General features: G+C 36.9%; 2 protein-coding genes across 2 annotated transcripts; both read left to right on the top strand.

The window, feature by feature from the left end:
* The first annotated feature begins 3139 nt into the window (after positions 1–3139).
* On the top strand, positions 3140–6660 carry LOC137715830 (G-type lectin S-receptor-like serine/threonine-protein kinase At4g27290). Its single transcript, XM_068455177.1, has 7 exons — positions 3140–4439; positions 4624–4755; positions 5009–5133; positions 5198–5408; positions 5539–5776; positions 5858–6008; positions 6112–6660. The coding sequence occupies exons 1-7, from the start codon at positions 3170–3172 to the stop codon at positions 6418–6420; spliced, it is 2436 nt and encodes an 811-aa protein (XP_068311278.1). The 5' UTR covers positions 3140–3169; the 3' UTR covers positions 6421–6660.
* Positions 6661–13433: 6773 nt separating this feature from the next.
* On the top strand, positions 13434–16803 carry LOC137714963 (G-type lectin S-receptor-like serine/threonine-protein kinase At4g27290). The gene is made up of 7 exons (XM_068454148.1): positions 13434–14766; positions 14974–15108; positions 15179–15336; positions 15422–15632; positions 15745–15982; positions 16058–16208; positions 16305–16803. The coding sequence occupies exons 1-7, from the start codon at positions 13494–13496 to the stop codon at positions 16614–16616; spliced, it is 2478 nt and encodes an 825-aa protein (XP_068310249.1). The 5' UTR covers positions 13434–13493; the 3' UTR covers positions 16617–16803.
* Positions 16804–22951: the final 6148 nt, after the last annotated feature.

Genomic DNA, 22951 nt, shown 5'->3' with positions numbered 1-22951 from the left:
TCATAATATATCAAAATAAAGATAGGAAAGTGTAGAATAAGATTATACCTATTTGGAAACCCAATGGTTGCCGGAGATGGCTAGAAAATAGTCTGAAAGGTGACTGGTCCATAGAAAAACTGAAAAACTCGCTGGAAACCAAGTAAACTTTAAACGTTCATAACTTCTTCAATACTCAATCAAATTGAGTGATTCAAAAATGAAAATAATACTTCTTGACGAGACGAAGAGAATGATACCTTTTTCGAAGGCTAACTCGTTGTGGTTTGGTCAGACAATAGCTCGAAAATGGCTAACCATTTTCGAGTTAGCCACTTTCGAGCAGTTTTCTGGCATAACCACATCGATTTAGCAGTAAAGAAAGATATCATTCTCTTCATGTCGAGAAGTATGATATTTATTTTTTAATCACTCGATTTCGTTGAGTATTGAAAAAGTTATGAACATTTAAAGTTTACCCAGTTTCCGGCGAATTTTCTAGTTTTCATGCAGACCAGTCACCTTTCAGACTATTTTCTGGCCATCTTCAACAATCATTGGGCTTTCAAATAGGTATAACTTTGTTCTACACTTTCTTATTTTCATTTTGATATATTATGGATTGAATTTAGTTAAGAATCGATTGAGTTACGAAACTTTAAAAATTACCTAAATAGTTTTTAAAGGAATGACCAAAATCATGGATGATGGACAATCTCAGGACCATTTGTATTGATCATGCAAATCTCAGAGACTATTTTGGATAATAACCCTGATTAAAATGACGTTGTCTATTTCAAATTTTTAACAAGCATACCAGAATATATGTAGAGTATTATGATATAAGATTGATATGGTATGATTTCAACCTTAACTTTTTTCTTTTTAGTACATCGATTACATTACGGGAAAAAGAAGTTTGACTAAATCATACAATGGACAGCCTAATTTTAACCTTAACTTGCATTATATTGTTTTAAATTTTTGTAGTCCACACCACAACTACCTGATATTTTATACAAATTATAAATCATTTTCCAATTTGAAAAACCACAGAGAACCGTGTACACGCTTGACATGGATTGCTTCTGTACGGACTTTAATGTTTTCAGTCAGTCAATAGCCAAGAAAATGGATTGGTTGATGAGGCCATTCATTCTGTTACCTGATGACGCGTTTACTAATCCGTTGTTCATGGAAATGAAAAGTCATTGAGATCATTTGATGTTCACGGGAAATGCTTAATTCCATTCCCTTCTTGTCCTTCCTGGTTTTTTGTTAATCTTACTGAACTTGACGATTACAGCTGATACCATAATCTTTAACCAGTTTGTCAATGATTCTCCGATAACTTCGTCGGGTGGAAGATTTGAACTATGTTTCTGTTCTCCGCCGGGAAACTCCAGGAACAGGTACTTGGGAATACGGTACAAGAACATACCTAGCAAAGTTATGTGGACTGCAAGCAGAAACAGTCCACTTACTGATTTCTATGGGAAACTCGCGATTGACACCGATGGAAATCTTGTTCTTCTCAATCAAAATGCAAGTAGTATTTGGTCTTCAATTGTATCAACAACACCAAAAAGTCGAGTTGCGCAGCTCTTAGATTCCGGAAATCTTGTTTTGATGGACAATACAGGTACAAGTAGTGTTGCAACTTATTTGTGGCAGAGTTTTGGTAATCCATGTGACAAATTGTTACTAGATATGAAGATGAGCTGGAACATAAACACCAGATTAAAGCGACATTTGACATCATAGAAAAGCATTCATGATCCATCCGCTGGCGAGTTCTCATATAAAATTGACAGTGAAGGGGTTACCACAACTAGTTACCGAACACGGCCACAGAATGGAGTTCGATTCAGTGGTCTTCCCGCCCCAGCCGACTCAGTGTTCAATGCGAGTAATGGAATTGCATGAAGATGAGTAGTATTACAAGTTTGAGGCTAATAAGAATGTGGTTGCCTCACAATTAAGGATAGATCAGTCCAGTTCTTTGCAATTCCTTGTGTTGAATGCCGGGAGCGCAGAATGGGATGTTATGATTTCGTTACCAGATGATCCATGTGACAATTATGGATACTGTGGTGCTAATGTTATTTGTAGAAACAGGTATCCCATATGCGTTTGTTTGCAAGGGTTCACTCCAAGGTTTCAAGAAGAATGGGAAATGTTTAATGGAACCAGTGGATGCATGAGAAGGACACCATTGGATTGCCACAGCAGAGAGGGATTTTTAATGCTTGAAGGGGTGAAATTGCCTGGCATGTTAGAATTTTCACTCAATGAGAGTAGGAATCTCGAGGAATGTATGATGTGCTTAAAAAATTGTTTGTGTACAGCTTATGCAAATTCAAATATTAGGGATGGGAGACGCGCCTTAACATTATCATGGGAATAGCAAGGATCTCAAAGCAGGCATTATTTTGTAATGTCAAAAAAGCCAATTCAAAGACTGAAAAATAACTCGATAGCGCTGTATGTATCTGCTATCTTCTCTGCAATTTTTCACTTTGACAAATATTCTCTCCAAATTTCAAACTAACCAGCTAGCATTCCTTTCTGGTGCCATCACCTTGTGGGACAAAGGACCTTGACGGCCAAGAGCTTGCAGCGGGCATGACAGTTGTACGTGTCAAGCAACATGGCCTGGAAGGAGAAACGCATCATCTATGTGCGATGCGAAGGGTTCCCTACTGTGAGCGAACCGGGAGCCTTTGGAAGATTTGTCAATTATCAACAACTTGGAGTAGGAGTTGGTTGGAGACTCATACTAGGTTACTATTGATTCAAGGGTCGCTTTCACTTCACATCGTTAACATTGAAATGCTAGTAATCAATGACGTACCAGGAAGCCTCATAGAGACGGGCTGCAATACACCATAGATACTATTACTTCCCCACTTAATTACCTGTGCAATCAATAAGTGCATGATTTTTATGCAAAAGACCTCAATCCAATAAGACGCGAAAGCATTTAAAATTTGTAATTTTTAGCAAGCACGTGTGAACAATTCTAGATTTATCAACTATCATTCTCCAAAGAATTGTTCAAAGTGGAATAGCATGGAAAATGACACAAAAGTCAAAATACTCCAAAGATAATACTTGTCAAGGAGAGAAGGTGGCTGCAAACTCCAAACATAAGGTCCAACATTCCCATTTGCTTACCAAACGACACAGAATGAAGCCCTTTCCTTTCATCCTCCTTACCTCTCTACTCCATTTTCTACTATTACAATTCTCCACAGCAGCTGATACCATTTCTTCATCAGAATCCATCACCGGCACGAATACCTTGGTTTCTTCCGGCACAAGCTTCCAATTAGGTCTCTTCTTTGCTGGCAGTTTACGGTATTTAGGAATATGGTACAAGAACTTTCCAGATACTGTTGTATGGGTGGCCAACAGAGAAAAGCCTCTTGCAGATTCAAATGGATCCTTGACATTATCGAAAAACGGAAGCCTGATCCTCTTAGACAACATGAACAACACTCTTTGGTCGTCCAGTTCTTCCCGAGCAGCAGAAGATCCTGTTGCGCAGCTTTTGGAGACTGGAAATCTTGTTGTTAGAGACAAGGCCGCAACTGATTCAGAAGATTATGTATGGCAAAGTTTCGATTTCCCCACGGACACTTTATTGCCGGAAATGAAGTTGGGGTGGAACTTCGGAACCGGCCTCAACAGATTCTTGACTTCTTGGAAAAATGCTAGCGACCCTTCTCCTGGAGAATATACTTATGGGATGGATCGTGTTTTGTTGCCTCAGCTTGTTATTTCAAAAGGATCAAAGAAAAAGTTTCGTACTGGACCTTGGAACGGTATCCGAATCACAGGTACTCCTTTTCGAGCCCTTTCGTTCGGAGGGGTTGTGCATCCATATTTTGTGTATAATTCCAATGAGTTATACTATGCATATGGGGCTGTCAGTAATTCTACCATCACAAGGTTAAAGCTTACTGAATCGGGCGAGATCCAGCGGTTACTTGTCAATAACGGAAGCACTGAATGGGCTGTTATGTATACTTTGCGGAACGATGAGTGCAGCAATTATGGACAGTGTGGAGCAAATGGCTTTTGCAAGATTAACAAATCACCCATTTGTGACTGCTTGCCGGGGTTTTTTCCGACATCAACAAGCGAATGGGGGGTGCTTAATTGGACTCGTGGGTGCAGGAGGGAGACCCCACTGAATTGTTCGAAGGGAGAAGGATTTCTGAAAATTGAAAATGTGAAACTTCCGGACCAATTGGATTTTTGGGTCAAGAATAGCACTAGCACCAGAGAATGCAAGGCAGAGTGCTTGAAGAATTGTTCTTGTGTAGCTTATGCTGACTCAGATATCAAAAATGAAAGCAGTCTCTGTCTGATGTGGTTCGGCAACCTAATTGATCTGCGTGAGTTCGTTGAAGAAGATAGTGATCAAGAGCAAGATATATATATTCGGGTGCCATGTAAGTCAGTCTTTGCTTTATTTCTTTTGAATTGGATGTTGCAGGGATCAAATTGAATAGGTCAAAGTCGGGTAATTTTGTTATTATTCAATATTTTAGGGCCTAGACTCATGAAGAAGTGCTGAAATCAGAATATTGAAATGTTGGTTTAACGATTTGATATAATCTTGTATATGACCTTCAGGGAAAACGAGTGGGAAGAATGATAAAAAAGTAGTACTCATTTCAGTCATACCAGCCGTTTGTTTGCTACTTTTTCTCGGTTTGGCTTTGTTTTCCTGGTGTATAATTCTGAAGAGGAGAAGAAATAAAAGAGGTAAGTTAAAATGCATATGCGCCCTGCTGTTATATTTGTGGACACATTATATCGAAAAAAGATGCTTCAATAAATTGTGCCCTGTGAAAGACTATATGAGAATGATCATGTTCATGCCCCGTGACGTTTCTAGGAACCATTATATGCTGGAGGAAACTCTTATGCATTGACAAAGACATTGTGTTTGAATACTTGTGTGTCCTTCACATTCTTCTCATTGTTCTTTTTAACTTTCTGGTTTTTCATTTTACAGCTTTAAGAGACAGTGAGGAGAACTTGGAGTTGCCACTGTTTGATTTTGATACAATTGCAGCCGCCACCAATCACTTCTCCCACACAAACAAGCTAGGAGAGGGAGGTTTTGGTTCGGTTTACAAGGTAACAAAACGATACTTGAGGCTGATATTTTCTACGAATTTAAGCTAATAGACAAAATTTTCAGGCCAAGTTAACCCAAGAAGAATTCATTGCTGTAAAAAGACTCTCAAAAGATTCTGGCCAAGGAATTGAAGAGTTTAAGAACGAAGTTGCGATGATAGCCAATCTTCAACATTGGAATCTTGTTAAACTTTTGGGCTGCTGCATCGAAGGAGATGAAAGGATGCTGATTTATGAGTACATGCCCAACAAAAGCTTGGATTGCTTCATTTTCGGTTTGAGATTCTGTGCTTCATCTTCAAGAATTGTTAATATTTATTTAGTTCAATTTATCATTAAGTTGAGTCCTTTGCAGCTCTGTTTATGTCATTCAAAGTTGACTAATATGGGGGATGACTTGTGCAGATCAAAATAGAAAGGTGTTGTTGAACTGGAAAAAGCGATTCGACATTATCATGGGAATCGCACGAGGACTTCTCTACCTCCACCAAGACTCTAGACTAAGGATCATTCATAGGGACCTTAAGAGCAGCAACATCTTACTTGACGATGAGTTGAACCCCAAAATATCTGACTTTGGCATAGCAAGGATTTTCGAACGCAATCAAACTGAAGCAAAAACAAAACGCGTAATTGGGACATAGTAAGTTATACCAACACATGTCATGCATGAATTTCTTCCTTTCTAGTTATAAACTACTGACATTGTCTTGTCTGCATGCAGCGGATATATGTCTCCTGAGTACGCAATTGACGGGAAGTTTTCAATGAAATCTGATGTCTTCAGTTTTGGAGTTCTTTTGTTGGAGATAATTTGTGGCAGAAAGAACAGAGGGTTTCACCATCCAGATCACGATCACAATCTTCTTGGACATGTAAGTATTACATGCATCTGTGGGTTTTCCAAATGTTGAGCGCTATAGACTATAGTTTTCAATGAGTATGTACTAAAGATAGATAATTTTGCAACTGAACCAGGCATGGTTACTATGGAATAAAAGCAAGTGTTCGGAACTAATAGATCAATGCTTAGAGTACTCGTACGTTGAGTTTGAGGTGCAAAGATGCATTCAAGTAGGTCTATTATGTGTTCAAAAGCTTCCAGTAGACAGACCGGCAATGTCATCAGTGGTGTTCATGTTAGGCAATGAGGGAGCGCCATTGCCTCAACCGAAGGAGCCTGGTTTCTTTAGTGAAAGAAGCTCCGAGGACGTCGATACCTTAGTCGACGAAGGTAGAAGCCAGACGGGAAGCTCAATTACCATTACCACGGTGGTAGCTAGATAACCAACATATATATGGATTCACTGGTCCGATTTTCACACATTCGACATGGCGGATACTATGTATATTTTTATACTAAGAGACACAGAAAGAGATTGGCCTCAATATATGGGAAGGTGGATTGAGAAATGTTAAAAGAACATATAAAATTATTTATACATAGATTAACTGAGTGTGTGTTAGCTACAATATATCTCATTAGTAAAAGTAAATAAAACATTGTATTTGTAGGTTATGAAACTAGTTCGTTTCTTCTTTTTATTATCAAATAACTAGTATATGTTCACACAAAGTGTGTGAAATTTTTTAACTTTGATTTTTAAAATTGAAGGAGGGATGAAGTGAGTGAGAGAAAATGTGGGAGTAGGGAGAGAAGTTTATTTTATTTTATTTTTTTAATTAAAGATGATTTTAGGTGAGATTTAAACAAAAAACAAAGGGGAGTTCATTAATATGTAGGTTAGATTAATAGATAGTAAGAGTAAGATCACCTTCAATTAGTTGGTCACACTCCTCATAAATTCAAAAAAAATCTAAACACAATTGCATGATAAATAAGAAAACTCTCGAATCAAATGAAATGAGTGTAAGGATCGGATGTAACGAAAATATAAGGATTTCATGTCTTCATAAGAGCAACTCTACAGTTGCAAAGGCCCCTAGGGCAAGTCACTATTGAATAGGCTTCAATGAACAATAACTGCTTTTTTTATCTCCATCCCTACACTAAATAACCATGGCTATGACATCCCACATCGCCCAGAGGAGTGATCCTTAAATGTATATTCCAATCCCTACCTAGCATGAGGCCTTTTGGGAGCTCACTGGCTTCGGATTCCATTGGAACTCCAAAGTTAAGTGAGAAGGGGGCTAGAGCAATCCCATGATGGGTGACCCACTGGGAAGTTGCTCGTGAGTTCCCAAAAACAAAACCGTGAGGGCGTGGTCGGGGCCCAAAGAGGACAATATCGTGCTACGGTGGTGAAGCGGGCCCGGGAAGTGGTCCCGCCCTGGCCGGGATGTGACAATTTGGTATCAGAGCCTAACCCTGGCCGTGTGTGTGCCGACGAGGACGTCGGGCCCCTAAGGGGGGTGGATTATGACATCCCACATCGCCCAGGGAAGTGATCCTTAAATGTATATTTCAATCCCTACCTAGCACGAGGCCTTTTGGGAGCTCACTGGCTTCGGGTTCCGTTGGAACTCCGAAATTAAGCGAGAAGGGGGCTAGAGCAATCCCATGATGGGTGACCCACTGGGAAGTTGCTCGTGAGTTCCCAAAAACAAAACCGTGAGGGCGTGGTCGGGGTCCAAAGCGGACAATATCGTGCTACAGTGGTGGAGCGGGCCCGGGAAGTGGTCCCGCCCGGGCCGGGATGTGACAATGGCAATAGGTAATAATATATTAATATTTTTTTATTTTATAAAATAATACAAAATAATTGATTGTGGGATTTCTTTTACTTTGACCTGTTCCCTATCCTAGCCCTCTCTCTCATTTCCCTTACACTTTTTTTTTTCTCTCTCTCTACTGACGCAACCCTTCCCCCTCATTTCTAAAACCTCTCTCTCTCTTCACAATAATTCCCTATCATTTCTTCACATCGTGAACTTGGAACTTGTATATTTGGATGCCTGGCAACTTTAGGAACATAATTGGGTCCTTGCATGCACCATCGGTGCATTGGGAAGTGTAGTGATCCTAGACCCGAGAGCTTCATGCTCTGCTTGTAGTTTCAGGTGAGATTTCCTTGTTCCTTTGAATATTTGGGATTTTCTTGTTGGTGTTGTGATTCCGAGTGAAGACTTAATGGTTAAATTTTGTTCTTTTCACTATGCATGCTTTCTGTTTCGTTTTTCCAGAATTCGGCGAGAAAATCCAGTGAGCTCCATGACCAAACCTGGCCAATCTCGACCACGGTTGTTACTCACAGTGGTAGAATCTTGTTCCTTTTCATTTTAGCATCATTTTTGTGCTTAAATTACAATTTTTAATGGAGTTTTAAGTCGAGATTGGAATCAGGATGAATCCCTGCCAAATATTCCGATGTTCTCCCTCGAGGGGTCCGGTGATCCATGTTTTAAATCATAACTGACGTCAGCCTTGCATCATCTCCGCCTCGGGCTCTCGGGCCAACGATTCATGTCGGACCTGTCGCTCGAGCCCGCTTCTGATGCTGAAGCCTGCATGGGCCCAACGATTTGGTCATGTTCTGTCCACAATCCATCGAACTAAAAGCCCCGCTAGACTTGCTCTAAACTATCGTGGTCTGAGTGCCGCGGCACAAGTTTTCTTTTCCCCAAAAATTCATGTTATTTTGGTTGAGGTTGATTTCAATGTGCAAGTATTTCTTTTCTATGGTCAAAAGTCCAAGTTTGACAAAGGGTGATGAATTAGGACGTTTTCGAAAATAATTTCTGATCCAAAAGCCACGTAACAGAAATGCTAGCTAGTCAATTTCGTGTGCAAGAGAAAACGAGGTGTTTGACTGCATAGTTGAAGATACGAAGTGACATCCCAAGCATCCTTCACGTTATGCAATTTTTTTTCTGCTAATTGTGTCACCCAACTAATATCAAATTATAGAATATGTGTGTTAAAAAATTAATAATTTAAAATATAAAATTTCTCATCATTTACATAAAAACACGTGGTTTACCACTCGTATTTCCGTCAAAATCAAAAATTTCTCGTGGATATGTTCATTAGCGACTTCTTTCAATTTAGGATAATCATTTGTTTACAATGAATTCCCCATAATTCGGTATCAAATTTGTTGTCTATGTCAATTAAATTTGAAACTCTCACTTATAAATGGGAATAACATGCTACTAAATTGCAATGCTCATAATCCTAAGATCAACGTTAGAAAGGCAATATTAATGAAGAGAATATTGGAGCTCTCTTATGCACAGGGTCAATGATTTTTTTTTTTTTTTTTAATAGTTTTAAGGAGAGGCCAATGAAAATACAATAGAATTTTGATAATTTAATATCCAAAAAATTAATAGCTTCGGTTAAATAATACCTTTGGTTAGTCCCAACTTGATCATAACGTGCTAAATTAATAATTCATTAAATTCATAACTAATACATTATAAAAAATTCGCATAGGTTATGCGTAATATATAAATTAATGATTCTCTAATTTCTTTACACCATTGAAACCAGAAGCCATTGTTGTATATATGATGTGATGTGTTACTAACACCATTGAGATCATAAGTCATTGTTGTATATATAATATGATGTGTTACTAACTTACTATGGCTTTTGTTTATTTAAATAGAGTTTCTTTATTTAAATAGAGTTTCTGCTTGCGTAAATGCTCATAAAATGAATAATGTAGTACATAGAATAATTACAATCTATTTTTGGAAAGAAAAAAAAAACAAAGTAGGTTCAGGAATTTTATTTGGTTGAACAAATACTTAAAATTGTTAGGTCGTAAAATAAAAAACTAAATACAATATACATTACTTAAAATTGTTAGTTAATTAATAACTTATTAATTTATAGAATATTTAACGCTCGCTAAATTAATAGATCTTCTTTAGTCTCAAGACTATCAATTTATAGAGATTTAACTGTAAATTTTAACAAGTGTTGCAGACCTACATCAGAGAAGATTTTTTTTATTTTTATTTTATTTTTTATGTTGGAGTGAAAATTGTTTCCCAGGACCTATGGGTTAAGGAACAATCTCAGGTAAACAGTTTTTATGGGAGTAGGCCTCCCAAAGATAGCGAAGGCACATTGGCAGAACCACATCGCGCAGGCCTAGACATATCCTGGAATTTCGCAGTTTTATATGTACTATATGAAAATTTTAGAAATAATGAGCATATGGTCAGTGGCTTTCGCAATTTCAAGTCACCTTGGTTCGAGACTTGTTGGTGTGGGCCACCAATATCTTTCAAAAAAAAAAAAAAAAACTGAAAGAAAAAAAAAAAACCTTTATAATTTTGCTTTCTTTTTTACTATATATAATAACCAAACTCTTTTTTTTTCAATTAGCCTTATTTTTTTAGAAAATTGTTATTATCACTTCAAAAATCTCATTCTATATTCTAAACTTTCTATATTTGGAAAGAAAAATACACTCGTGAGGAGTGTAGAATGAAATTTTTGGAGTACCAATAACACTTTTTTTTTTTTTACCATATAAAAACTATATCCACTTTTTGGCTAGTTAATATAAACAAGGCCTATACAGTTTAGAGCAAGAACTAATTTTAAGTCATGACTTAAAAAAAAAATTCAAATCAAATGTGTTAACATTTTCATTATCAAAGCTCATACAATTTTTTTGTTCTTATGATATAATTAATACAATACTAAAAAATTAAAGCTACACCAGTCTTGTTTCGATTAAAATTTTTTATGACAATACAAAAAACAAGAACTTAAATTTCTATATACGGTTTAAAGGTCCATCCTAATCTGAATTTCTAGTTCTGCCACTGTAAAGGTGTGAAAAGGCTTTCATGGGCTTAAATCTTTGTTAGAAAAAGAAATGTTCATTTATAGACGCAAACAAAAGCCATAAATTATCAGCAACACTATTTTTTGTCCCAACAAACATGACTCACAAATAAAACCAGTTTTTGTAGTATCTCGTTGTACTAATTTATTTCCCTAAAGAATAGAGAACATATTTGTGAAAGGAAAAATATGCGAGAGTAGTTGTAGCACCACAAATCTGTTATTCCCCGCAAAGGAGAGATTTTTTTAGTGCGTTTGGAATAAGGGATATAACACTACATGCATTATATAATTAGAGAGATACTTGAAAAAATAAAATAAAATAAAATAAAATAAAATAAAATAAATAAATAAACTTTTCTCCAAATTTATAATGACACATGATGTTTTATCTTATTTTGAGCATACTAAAAATCTCCCTCAACTAGGACCGAAAATTATTATTTTAATGAAGGATGAGGTGGATGTTGCAGCATTAAAAGGGCACCGATATTTTAGGAAACAGTCGCGACTACGTGAAAAGATCAGCTTCGGGCTTGAGTTGGCAAAGAAGACCAACTCACACACCTTCAATTTTAAAGCCAGCCTAGCTTTTATGTGTGGTTCAACAAAACCCAAACTACAGACCCATGTCTTTACATTGTAGGGTACGGAATCATAACTTCAGCCTCTGTGTTAGCTCCAGCTAGCTGTATGTAAGCATTATAATAGTATGAGAAGTTTTTTAGCGTGTTAAGAGCATGATTCGATACATTATGTGTATTAATATATTGGTCGAAATTTTTTTTTCTTCAAGTTTTCAACTAATTGTATTATACATTTTGTGTATCAAACCGTGTTTCAGCATATTGAAAATGTCTCATAGTTGGATTATTATTGCCTTGTTCTTCCGCAAATGTAATAAAATTCAATCGTATCATTTTCAATCCTACCATCATCATTGACGCATTGAATGCAAATCTTCGATGTTTACTACGCGGAGTAAGGTATGCTCGATACATAGTTGCTTGCAGTACAATGGACTTGTTCAAACTTTTTGAAGAATTGGTGCTGCAAACGACCCAACATTGATAAGAGAAAAAAAAATAAATTTGACCAAGTGCTAAATTTTAATGACTTGAGTTCAATTTCAAAATGCGACCAAAGAAAGTTTGCGTTCAAGAAACTTAAGACTTTTTTGACAATCATTTGCATTTTAATTCTAAATTTAGATTTTAATCAGAAAAGGTAAAAAAGTATGGATTAAGTAAGAAAAAGTACATAATATAAGGAGTGAGAAAGAAAAACTTGGTTATGGTAACCGAAGGTTAGGCCGACTACTTACTTTAGTATAGCTACACCTAAAAAAGTTTATTCCTACCCCCTTTTCTTCCATTTTCTGTCAATGTTGCCAATTCTCAGGATTTATTTATTTATTTATTTACCTTTTAGAAATGAGACGATGCATGAGAAAAAGGAAAGGTAACAAATGGTAAGAGGTAAATGAAATTATGCATGACATACATTCTCATTCATTTTCCTTCCTTCCCACCACCTTTCTTCATCCCTTTTTTTCTTATACTTTTACTCTATCTCAAGATAAAACACATGCAACCAAATGTTGTTGAAAGCCATAGACAAGACAACATGCAATGCATGTTGTTAAAAGAAAGTGGCTTTTCACAACATGTGTTGGAATTGGGTGAAGTTTTGTCCGATGAAAAATTAAAGGAGACGGAGGATGTGTAGAGGCAAATACAAGATTCAATCTAAAACGAAGAATATAATCCTAATATGTAGCAAGAAATTACAAAATATAACCTCAAATGTAGCAAGAAATTGAAAGAGGTGGAGGATGCGTAGAAACCAATGCACTTAGTGCTGTAAGATCATGTGAGAGATGAAGGCTTTCGAATCAACTGTGAGATTGGAAAATACCCTACTTCTATTTGAACTCTATAGAGGATATCATGGCTCCAAATCACCTTGTGATCCTAGGTCGCCATTTAAAAGTACATTTAACAAACTCAACCATCTCACCAGCCATACTCTGGTGAACCACCATATCGACCACACAATGGCTAATATCGACAACACGATGGCTAATTTGCCTAAAGCGAGAATACCAAACTTGCCTATGACGAGACCAAAACTCATACTATGTTTCTAGCTAGAGTTATTACAAACATGAGACTTGAGTAAAATAAAAAAAACAAAAACAAAAAATTAGCACACAAACCTCTACGCTAAATCCCCTAAGACTTAGAATCTCTTTCCAAACATATATAGTCTTAAGAATAAGGTACGTGTCCTCGAATTCTATTGAATGACTTAAATGGAGTACAATATTATCATGACATCTCATGCCAATAACTCAATAACACGTAATAGTTTTTTTTTCTTACATGGCGTTGTATTATTAGCATGGAACATTAGTAACACGTCTAACAAATGTTGCTCTCTGAATCCTAACCTATCAAGCGTAGGACACCTTTAACGCTTGTCCTTGTTGATGTTTCTTCAACTTTTAAGAAGTGAATTGAAGAAAAGTTTCTTGAATTTTTCATGTATCTAAACCTTGACCTATACTAGTTTTTCTGCCTTAAGAGCCATGGAAATCTTTACAATGCTTTTCGTTTTATCATCTTTCCTCTTCTTTCCAAGCATCTCCACTACAAAAGATATCATCACTCCGACAGTTTCGCTCAGAGATGGAGAGTCCCTTGTTTCCTCCGGCGGAACATTCGAACTAGGATTCTTTAGCCCAGGTAATTCGAAGAATCGGTACGTTGGAATATGGTACAATGGAATATCTCCTCAAATTGTTGTGTGGGTGGCCAACAGAGAAACTCCACTTACTGATCACTATGGAGCTTTGAACATCACTAATGGAGGAGTTCTTGTTCTTTTCAGTGACAAAAATAGCAGTATGTGGTCATCTAATTTCACTTCAAGAACCCTAAGGAGCCCAGTTGCTCAGCTCCTGGAATCCGGCAACCTTGTTGTGAAAGACGGAAATGATGACAACTCGGAGAGCACCCTTGTGTGGCAGAGTTTTGATTATCCAGGCAACACCTTACTACCAGGAATGAAGCTTGGATGGAACTCAGCGACAGGTATAAACAGGTTTTTGTCTTCATGGAAAGCCGCAGAAGATCCATCTCCAGGTGAATTCTCGTATTCCATAGATCATAGCGGATACCCCCAACTAGTCCTTCGGAAAGGTCGTGTTCCACACTATAGGTTGGGGTCTTGGAATGGCCTTGGTTTTACTGGGAGTCCTGAACTTACTCCTAATGAAGCATTTAAAATCGAATTTGTGTCCAATGATAGTGAGGCCTATTACAAATTCGACCTCATGAAAGATAAGATGCATTCGAGATTGGTACTCAACCTGTCTGGTGGTTTGCAGCGGTTCTTGTGGATTGATAAAACACATAGCGGGAACATATTTTACTCCGCTCCAGCAGATCGTTGTGACACTTACGATTTGTGTGGTGCATTCGCTTTCTGCAAGCTTGATTCTGATCCTCTATGTTCATGCTTGCAAGGTTTTGTACCAAACTCTCCAAGAGACTACTTGAAAAACACGTCTTCAGGATGTCTTCGTAAAGGTCCCTCGGGTTGTACGAATCAAGATGAATTTCAGAAGTTCATACGGGTGAAATTGCCTGACACATCATCGTCACGGATCAATAAAACCATGTCCCTTGAGGAATGTAAGAAAATGTGTTTGACAAACTGCTCTTGCACAGCATATGCAAATTTGGATGTTAGGGGAGGAGGAACTGGCTGTTTGCTTTGGTTCGGCAACCTCATTGATATAAAAGAATTCGACTCTGGTGGGCAAGATCTTTTTGTGCGGATACCCCCCTCCGAATTAGGTACTTATTTCTACTTGATTTCAAGCTTCATTACTCTCTGGTATTGTTAATAAGTTTTGTTGAGCACAAACGAATGTCGGCTTTAAGGATTTACCTAAATTATGTAGATGCTTTGAGTTCTGGCACTTGTTTGATTTGAACTTAGTTGTAATAAAACGTTCATGATCGAAAATTGAATACTATCACCAATCTGCCTTGATCTTTCAGATGGCACTAAGACAAGCAAGCTCTCTGGTGTAAAAAGGAAAGTGGCAATCATAGTCAGCTGTGGGGCAGTAGTCACGGGAGTGCTAATACTAGGATTGGTTTTCTACATACGGAAGAAGAAATTGAAAGCACGAGGTAGAAATTATTCAGTTAAAAGATTAGTACGTTATGGTCAAGCTTTTGATTGATTCTTCTACTGTCTCAGGAAACATGAAAAACATACGTGAAAAGAACTTTGGTTTCGAAGGTGGAAGCGAGGACATGGAGTTGATAACATTTGATTTGGCCACTGTATCTAGAGCCACTGATAACTTCTCAAACAATAACAAGCTGGGACAAGGTGGTTTCGGACCAGTGTACAAGGTATTAAAAAAGGGTAAAATGTGATTAGAATGTGATGCTTCCTTCAACAAATATATAAATCAAATTATTGAATGATGGTTTCTAGGGAATCCTGGAGGAAGGGCAAAATATAGCAGTGAAAAGGCTTTCAAAATGTTCTGGGCAAGGAATCAAAGAATTCATGAATGAAGTAGTATTAATCGCTAAACTTCAACACCGAAATCTTGTAAAGCTTCTTGGTTGCTGTATTGAAGGCGATGAAAAAATGTTGATCTATGAATATATGCCAAACAAAAGCTTGGACTACTTCATATTTGGTTTGACCCTCTATATATAAATTTCGTGAATTAATCTGTGTCTTGAGTCTTGTCATAATTTTGTTGTCGAATTAAGGGAAGATTCAACTAACATTTATGATTCATTGGTTAGACGATACAAGAAGTAAACTCCTCAATTGGGATCAGCGCATCAACATTATCGGAGGAATTGCTCGAGGACTTCTCTATCTTCATCAGGATTCCAGACTGAGGATCATCCATAGGGATCTTAAAATCAGTAACGTTTTACTAGATAAAGATATGAACCCAAAAATATCTGATTTTGGCACGGCTAGAGCATTCGGGGGAGATCAAACTGAGGAAAATACTAATCGAGTGGTTGGAACATAGTAGGTAGCTCGAAACTTGCTTTGTACATTGTATGCTTGTAAATGTGCTTGTAACTCTAGTTTCATTTTTAACAGTGGCTACATGTCTCCTGAGTACGTGGTCGATGGACTCTTCTCGGTCAAATCAGATGTTTATAGCTTCGGTGTGATGATGCTGGAGATACTTAGCGGGAAGAAGAATAGGGGATTTCATCATCCAGACCACCAGCTTAACCTTCTAGGACATGTAAGCTTAAGCAAAGATTGACTTTCCCAAGTTTAGTAAAATATTTGGATCGTATATGGAGAATCATCATATATAAATTTTGTGAATTAATTTCAGGCTTGGATGCTTTGGATTGAAGGAATACCAACAGAAATAATGGATGAGAAGTTAGATGGATCATGTGCGCTGCCAGAAGTGTCACGAAGCATTCATATAGCTCTACTGTGTGTGCAGCAACAACCAGAAGATAGGCCAAACATGGCGTCTGTGGTCCTAATGTTGGGTGGGGAGGGTTCATTGCCTATACCCAAGCAACCTGGTTTCTTTACTGAAAGGAACTCGGTTGAAGCAAAGGCTTCTTCGCCAAGCAAGTACGAATCCCATTCCATAAATGAGATGAGTCTAACGCTGTTAGAAGCAAGGTTTTAAAAGGCAGGTGCTCCTCTGACGACAAGTAACGACCTAGCGCGCGTATGATTAAGTAAAAAAATAAAATGCAAACTTTTTTTTTTAAGAGACACTTTGGATGTGGTTCCTAACTATCAATATTCTTTGATTGAAACCTTATTGGTTTTCAATATTTGATCGAAGTTCCTAAAATTAATGTGATAATGTATTTCTATGTCGGTTACTATATTTTTTAAATTAAAAATTGAAATTTATAGTTGTTTGTATTAATGAGATTTTAAACAAAAAAACCCATAATTTGTGGATTAAAATTATTAAAATATAAATTATACTCTCCAATATATTGTGTGAGTGTGTGCGCACGTGTGTGTATAAACATGGGTACATTCATCAAAATTTAAAAAAAAATTATTGTACCAAAATATGGGTACATTCTTCAAAACCACACAAAAAATAATAGATATTAAGCTTAATAACATTAGTAAATTTCTTTGATTAAACTTGACATGGATAAATTCTCAAATCAAGAAAAAGAATGTACCCATATAAGTTTAAAAATGGATTAAAAAAAATTGAATAGATTATATATATATATATATATATATATATATATATATATATATATATATATATGTATATAAAAGGGTACATTTTACTACAACAAATTGATATATTTAAGAAAAGGTACATTTTAAGATTAAAAAAATTGAAAAATTACATGAATTGGTACATATAAGATTAAAAAATTGGAAACCTTTTTATAAAAAATTAAGGGGTGCAAACTTATTTTAAATTTTTTTTTTTTTTTTGGGAAATGTTTTGAATTGAAAATTATTTGGGAGTTTAATACAGGTGTGAGTATTAATGTCACATCCCGGTTTGGGGCGGATCACTTTTAGGGCATGCTCCACCACCGTAGCATGATATTGTCCGCTTTGGGCTTACCATTCCCTCACGATTTTGTTTTTGGGAACTCACGAGCAACTTCCCAGTAGGTCACCCATCATGGGATTGCTCTAGCCCCCTTCTCCCTTAACTTCGAAGTTCCTACGGAACCCGAAGCCAGTGAGCTCCCAAAAAGCCTCATGTTAGGTAGGGATGGAAATATACATAGAAGGATCACTCTACTAGGTGATGTGAGATGTCACAATCCACCCCCTTAGGGGTCCGACGTCCTCGTCGGCACACCACGGCCAGGGTTAGGCTCTGATACCAATTGTCACATCCAGACCCGGGCAGGACCACTTCTCAGGCCCGACTCCACCGTAGCACGATATTGTCCGCTTTAGGCCCCGACCATGCCCTCACGGTTTTGTTTCTGGGAACTCACACGAGAACTTCTCGATGGGTCACCTATCCTTGGAATGCTCTCACGCACTACTCGCTTAACTTCGGAGTTCCCATGGAACCCGAAGCCAGTAAGCTCCCAAAAGGCCTCGTGCTAGGTAGGGATGTGAATATACATATAAGGATCACTCTCCTGGGCGATGTGGGATGTCACAATTAAAATCCTAAATCAATTATTATTTTTTATTTTAAAAATTATGTAACCGACATGTAAATTCATTATTGCATTAATGTTAGGGACTTTGATCAAAATTTGAAAACAAATAAGATTTCAATAAAAGAACATTAGTAACTAAGGACCATATACTAATTTTTCCTTTTTTTTTAATCATGTAGGAGTTAGAATTAATTCCAGTTTATCTACTTCTATCCATTGATTTTTTTTTTTTTTTTGGGACAATTGAATATTAATCCTTTGATAAGATTGAAATTCAATTAAAACCTAATGTAAGATCAAATATTATTTATAGTCCTTTGACTAGATATCCACATAAGCATTTATATTTAAATTCATAATTAATTGTTATTAGATACTTAAATTTGTTTTTTTAAATTCCCAAAATGCCCAAATATTTGACTGTTTTTTTTTTTTTTTTTGTCAAACTAAAATTTTGATTTATTTGATCCAGATTTTGCCATCATTCTTGACTTCCTCTATTAATAAATGCACCTGAATGGAAAACCATAACAAAAAAAATATTAATGAAACGTTAAGAAAAAAATGCAAAATACATAGTCTGTCATTATGCAAGTTGCAAAGTAAAGAGTATATATCAAACAATTATAAAATGATTGTACCTAAATATGTGTACCAAAGTTTGTGTACCGAAGTATATGTACCGAAATATAGTACCTAAATATGTGTACCGAAATACAGTAAACATGTGTACCGAAATATATGTATTGAAGCAAGTGTACCAAAATATATGTACTGAAACATATGTATCGAAATATTATACGAAGTATATGCACCAAAATGTATGTACATGTATAGTTCTCAAAAGTATAATGTAGCTTTACGAAAAAAAGGCATTTTGTTGAGATCACTATTGTTGTGAAAAATGGAAAAAAGGCTTGATATATTTAGGTATAACAATCACCAAATGGAAAGTTCATGTCACACCCCGATCCCGACATACGTCCAGGATCGACACATGACGCCATACGTACAAAGCATAATTCAAGATTCGAATTACGTAGTAATTTTTTTTATGCTTTATGGTTGCATTTAACTTCCTTGTTAGGCTGCCTACGTAACCTAAATAGGGATCAAGCCATTTGTAGTTCACCGTTTCAATAAACTCCTATCACCACTGCAAGTCATTACTACATACATGTAAACATAGTAACCCTTATGAGACGTATAGACACATAGCTTCAGAATGTGAATCGTCAAATTGGTTTTGGTTTCAGTGTAGTAATGCATATAGATATGTATACTTATTAAGACACCCATTTTAACTTTCAAACAAAGAAGGTGATGTATAAACATGAAGCACTTAATCAAAACAGTAATCACACCGAATTGAATTTGTCAGACTATTGATAGCTATACCAGCCCTAACCTTACGAACCAATATAATTTAAATACAATCACAATCAATTTCTATATGCATACCCCTTTCAAATTCTATATCAAAACATGGAGCCAATAGTACATATAAAAGCAATAATCTAACTATGGTTTGATAATAATTAGCTGGACTAATTGTAGCAAACAAAATAGCTTGTTTTCTTCAAAACCAATCCGATTGGATTGTAAAAATTGAGTGAGGAAGATATGCATGTACTTTGATACATATGTAGATAAAACCACTTGCATATATTTTCTCTTTATAAGTAATTATGTATTCAGTATACAATAGTTTGGAAAATAACCAACTTCCCAAAGTCGACTAGTCGAAATACTTTGCCAAGCGTAGTATTACAACAATATAGCTTTCTGCATAATACAAGTCTTCAGAAACAGGGCTAATAAACAAAACATCCCTTTTCGGCTTTTATACCATTCTAGGGTTTAGGCATTTGCATATATATAATACTAGTTTTGCAAACAATAGCTAATCCACGACATATTAACCGAAAGAAATATTAATAAGAATTAGCTAAACGGAAAGGATAAAGAGAGTTAAGAATATGAACCCATACTGCAGATTGACATCCCCGACCACGCCCTCACGGTTTTGTTTCTAGGAACTCACACGAAAACTTCCCATTGGGTCACCTATCCTGGGATTGCTCTCGCGCGACCTCGCTTAACTTCGGAGTTTCTACGGAACCCGAAGCCAGTGAGCTCCCAAAAGGCCTCGTGCTAGGTAGAGATAGGAATATACATATAAGGCTTACAGGATCCACAACCATAGGCGATGTGAGATCTTACACAACAAGTCAATGAAAGTCAACACATACCCTCTAAAGGCATTTTGATCGTTTCACATTTAAAAAATAAAATAAAATAAAATTATGGATGGGTTGTAACAGTACCATTTAGATTAATTGAATTGTTTGAGGCAATTCAAACTAGAAGATGCAAAATCAAAATTCATGAAGCCCAAGTTTTTATTTCGGAGACTGAAAAGGAGTTTATGAAGATAATGTGAGTCTTTGGCCGACGCATGGAGAGGAGTGGTGGTCACCGACTTACCGTGGAGCAGTATAGGTGACTGGCTTGTATGAGGGAGAGAGGGAGAGAGTGAGAAAAAGGATCATCACCTTATATTAAATGAGTAATAAATTCTACAAAATTTCTCAAATGAGTAATAAATTTTGCAACATCTCTCATAAAAACAATTATTGTTCACGAGGATAGAATTGGAAGAAAGAAAACCATAAAATCAATATAAAATGGGTAAAAATGACATGGAATATGCATGATGACATTTAAAGCAGATCAAAGGACTAAATTCAAAATAGGGCGGGCCGGGGTGGGTCCATTTAATTAGTGGGTCGGTGTGGGTACAAATTTCAAAGAGACACCAGGTTCAAACCGTTTCCACTGTTCATTGTAGGGAGATTAAATCTCCACCGTTTATTTCTTAGGTTATGTGGAATTCTCCAGACTTCCAGAGTCCTAAATCCTGACTTCGATCATAGTAACCTCCAAATCCTGACTCTTCTCGACCTAGATCTCAAATTTTCCCAGCTCTGTCTGTTCAGACTTAGCCGTCGATGGTGTTGTAGTGGTTGTAGTAGTCGAGCTACTTACCATCAGAGTCGTCAAGTCATCGCCAGCAATGCCATTGAGTCGTCGGGGGTCAGTTGGTCTCCATGAGTAGCCTCTTTGTTTTTCTCAGGACTCGTCAATGTCCTAGTCATCTTCGCCTATCTCATTTCATAGCTCCATTGTTAGCCTCCTCGATGTCGAAATTCACATCCTTGTCCATCAAATCCAAATCTTTACCACCAATATTCAAATCCACGGAATTGGCTTGCGGCAATTCGACATCTTTAGCCTCCAAAACCTTAGACCCACTAACTAGAGAAGCATCTTTAGCGGAATTGGTTGGAACAAAGGCGGCGGGAGCTAGGGTTTGGGAATTAGGCGGGTGAGAAACAGAAAGATTAGAGTGCAGAGTTACAAAAAGGATATTGTCCTTTTCGTCGAGGACATTGGAATCGATCAGACGGTGGAAAGATTGGGGCGCGCCGAAGGATTGATGGGGATGCGGTGCAGATGATGACAATAGTTCGGACGATTCGAAGGGTCGAAGAACGTCAGTGTAGAGATCTTCGAATTCGTCGTCATCTTCCATAAAAAAATGAGAGAGCTTTAGTGAGAGAAAGTGTGTGTAGAATGAAAGAAAGGGGAAATAAAAGGTTTTGATGTCTGTACCTCGCCATCGTAGGACCCGTAGGAACCAGCCCATTTCAAAAGGGTCGAGTTAGGTCCAAATCTCATTTAAATCCAAAACCCGCCCCGCCTCTCCCCATGTTATTTACAAAAGAGTTCGGTCTGGTTCCTTCAATTTTGGGCCCAGCCCAGCCCGTACCCACCTCTAAACAAAATACTTCACAATACGTCACTTAGTACTACGGTCTAGTGGTATTCCTGTTCACTTATAAGTGAGAGATCTTAGTTCAATTCTCACCAAAGGAGAATTTGAACCACATTATTGCTAACTCATTGTGAGACTAAACTCACCTCCTCCCCCGTAGTATAGATAATCTCATTTGTTCAAAAACAAAAATCTTTTGCAATGCATTGCATAAGTCACAAAGGGCCGTTAAGTGAGAAGCTGACAATGGTGGTCTAGATGATTAGTAAGCCGGCGATAGGGACGGAAACATGATTTAAAGTGGACCGAACTAGCTTTAGCATGTGAAAATTGGAATTGGGAGGTGTGAACCCCTTTTTTTCCGAACATGCCCAAACATGTTAAGAGTAACTACAATGATTGGGTAAAAATTCAATATTTAAATTTTAAACTCACCCAAAACTTCCTCAATCATCTGGCTAAAAATAGGTTTTGAGTTAAAACTTATTTTTTAGCCAAATTTAGCCCAAAAATGAGCCAAAATGAATGGCTAAGACCTAGCACTGGACCGAATTAATAACGTTGTCGGCCACTTGCGAAAAAAAAAACGATTATTATTTTTTATCTAATGGACCACAACCAACGGTCCAGATTCAATTTTTTTAAAGCAAATTTATAAAGACATTAAATTCAACGGTTTGAGATCGAATATGAGTAATTCTACCATTAAAAAAAGATCTAACAACCAAAAATTATATCCAACTGCTAAAACAATTAAAAATATTATTTAAATTAAAATTCACCTAGAACTCTAAATATTCCTACTTATGTGCTCACACATCTACACAAAATTCACTTTCGTCAAACAATTCTTCTTATTCTTTTTCTTTTTACCCACCTATGTATTTGTGTTTAAAAATGGGGTAGGTTTAGTGTGATATTGTCCGCTTTGGGCCCGGACCATCATGGTTTTGTTTATGGGAACTCACACGAGAATTTCCTAATGGGTCACCCATCATGGGATTGCTCTCGCGC

The sequence above is a fragment of the Pyrus communis genome, chromosome 14 (genome assembly GCF_963583255.1).
Source record: "Pyrus communis chromosome 14, drPyrComm1.1, whole genome shotgun sequence".
Taxonomy (NCBI): Eukaryota; Viridiplantae; Streptophyta; class Magnoliopsida; order Rosales; family Rosaceae; genus Pyrus; species Pyrus communis.
This window is presented reverse-complemented; position numbering and strand designations above follow the sequence as displayed.

Coding starts and splice junctions, on each gene's coding strand:
- LOC137715830 (XM_068455177.1), top strand. CDS start 3,170: ATGAAGCCCTTTCCTTTCATCCTCCTTACCTCTCTACTCCATTTTCTA. Junction 4,756..5,008: donor GAGGAGAAGAAATAAAAGAG/GTAAGTTAAAAT, acceptor TTCATTTTACAG/CTTTAAGAGACAGTGAGGAG. Junction 5,409..5,538: donor CTTGGATTGCTTCATTTTCG/GTTTGAGATTCT, acceptor TGACTTGTGCAG/ATCAAAATAGAAAGGTGTTG.
- LOC137714963 (XM_068454148.1), top strand. CDS start 13,494: ATGGAAATCTTTACAATGCTTTTCGTTTTATCATCTTTCCTCTTCTTT. Junction 14,767..14,973: donor GATACCCCCCTCCGAATTAG/GTACTTATTTCT, acceptor TTGATCTTTCAG/ATGGCACTAAGACAAGCAAG. Junction 15,983..16,057: donor AATCGAGTGGTTGGAACATA/GTAGGTAGCTCG, acceptor CATTTTTAACAG/TGGCTACATGTCTCCTGAGT.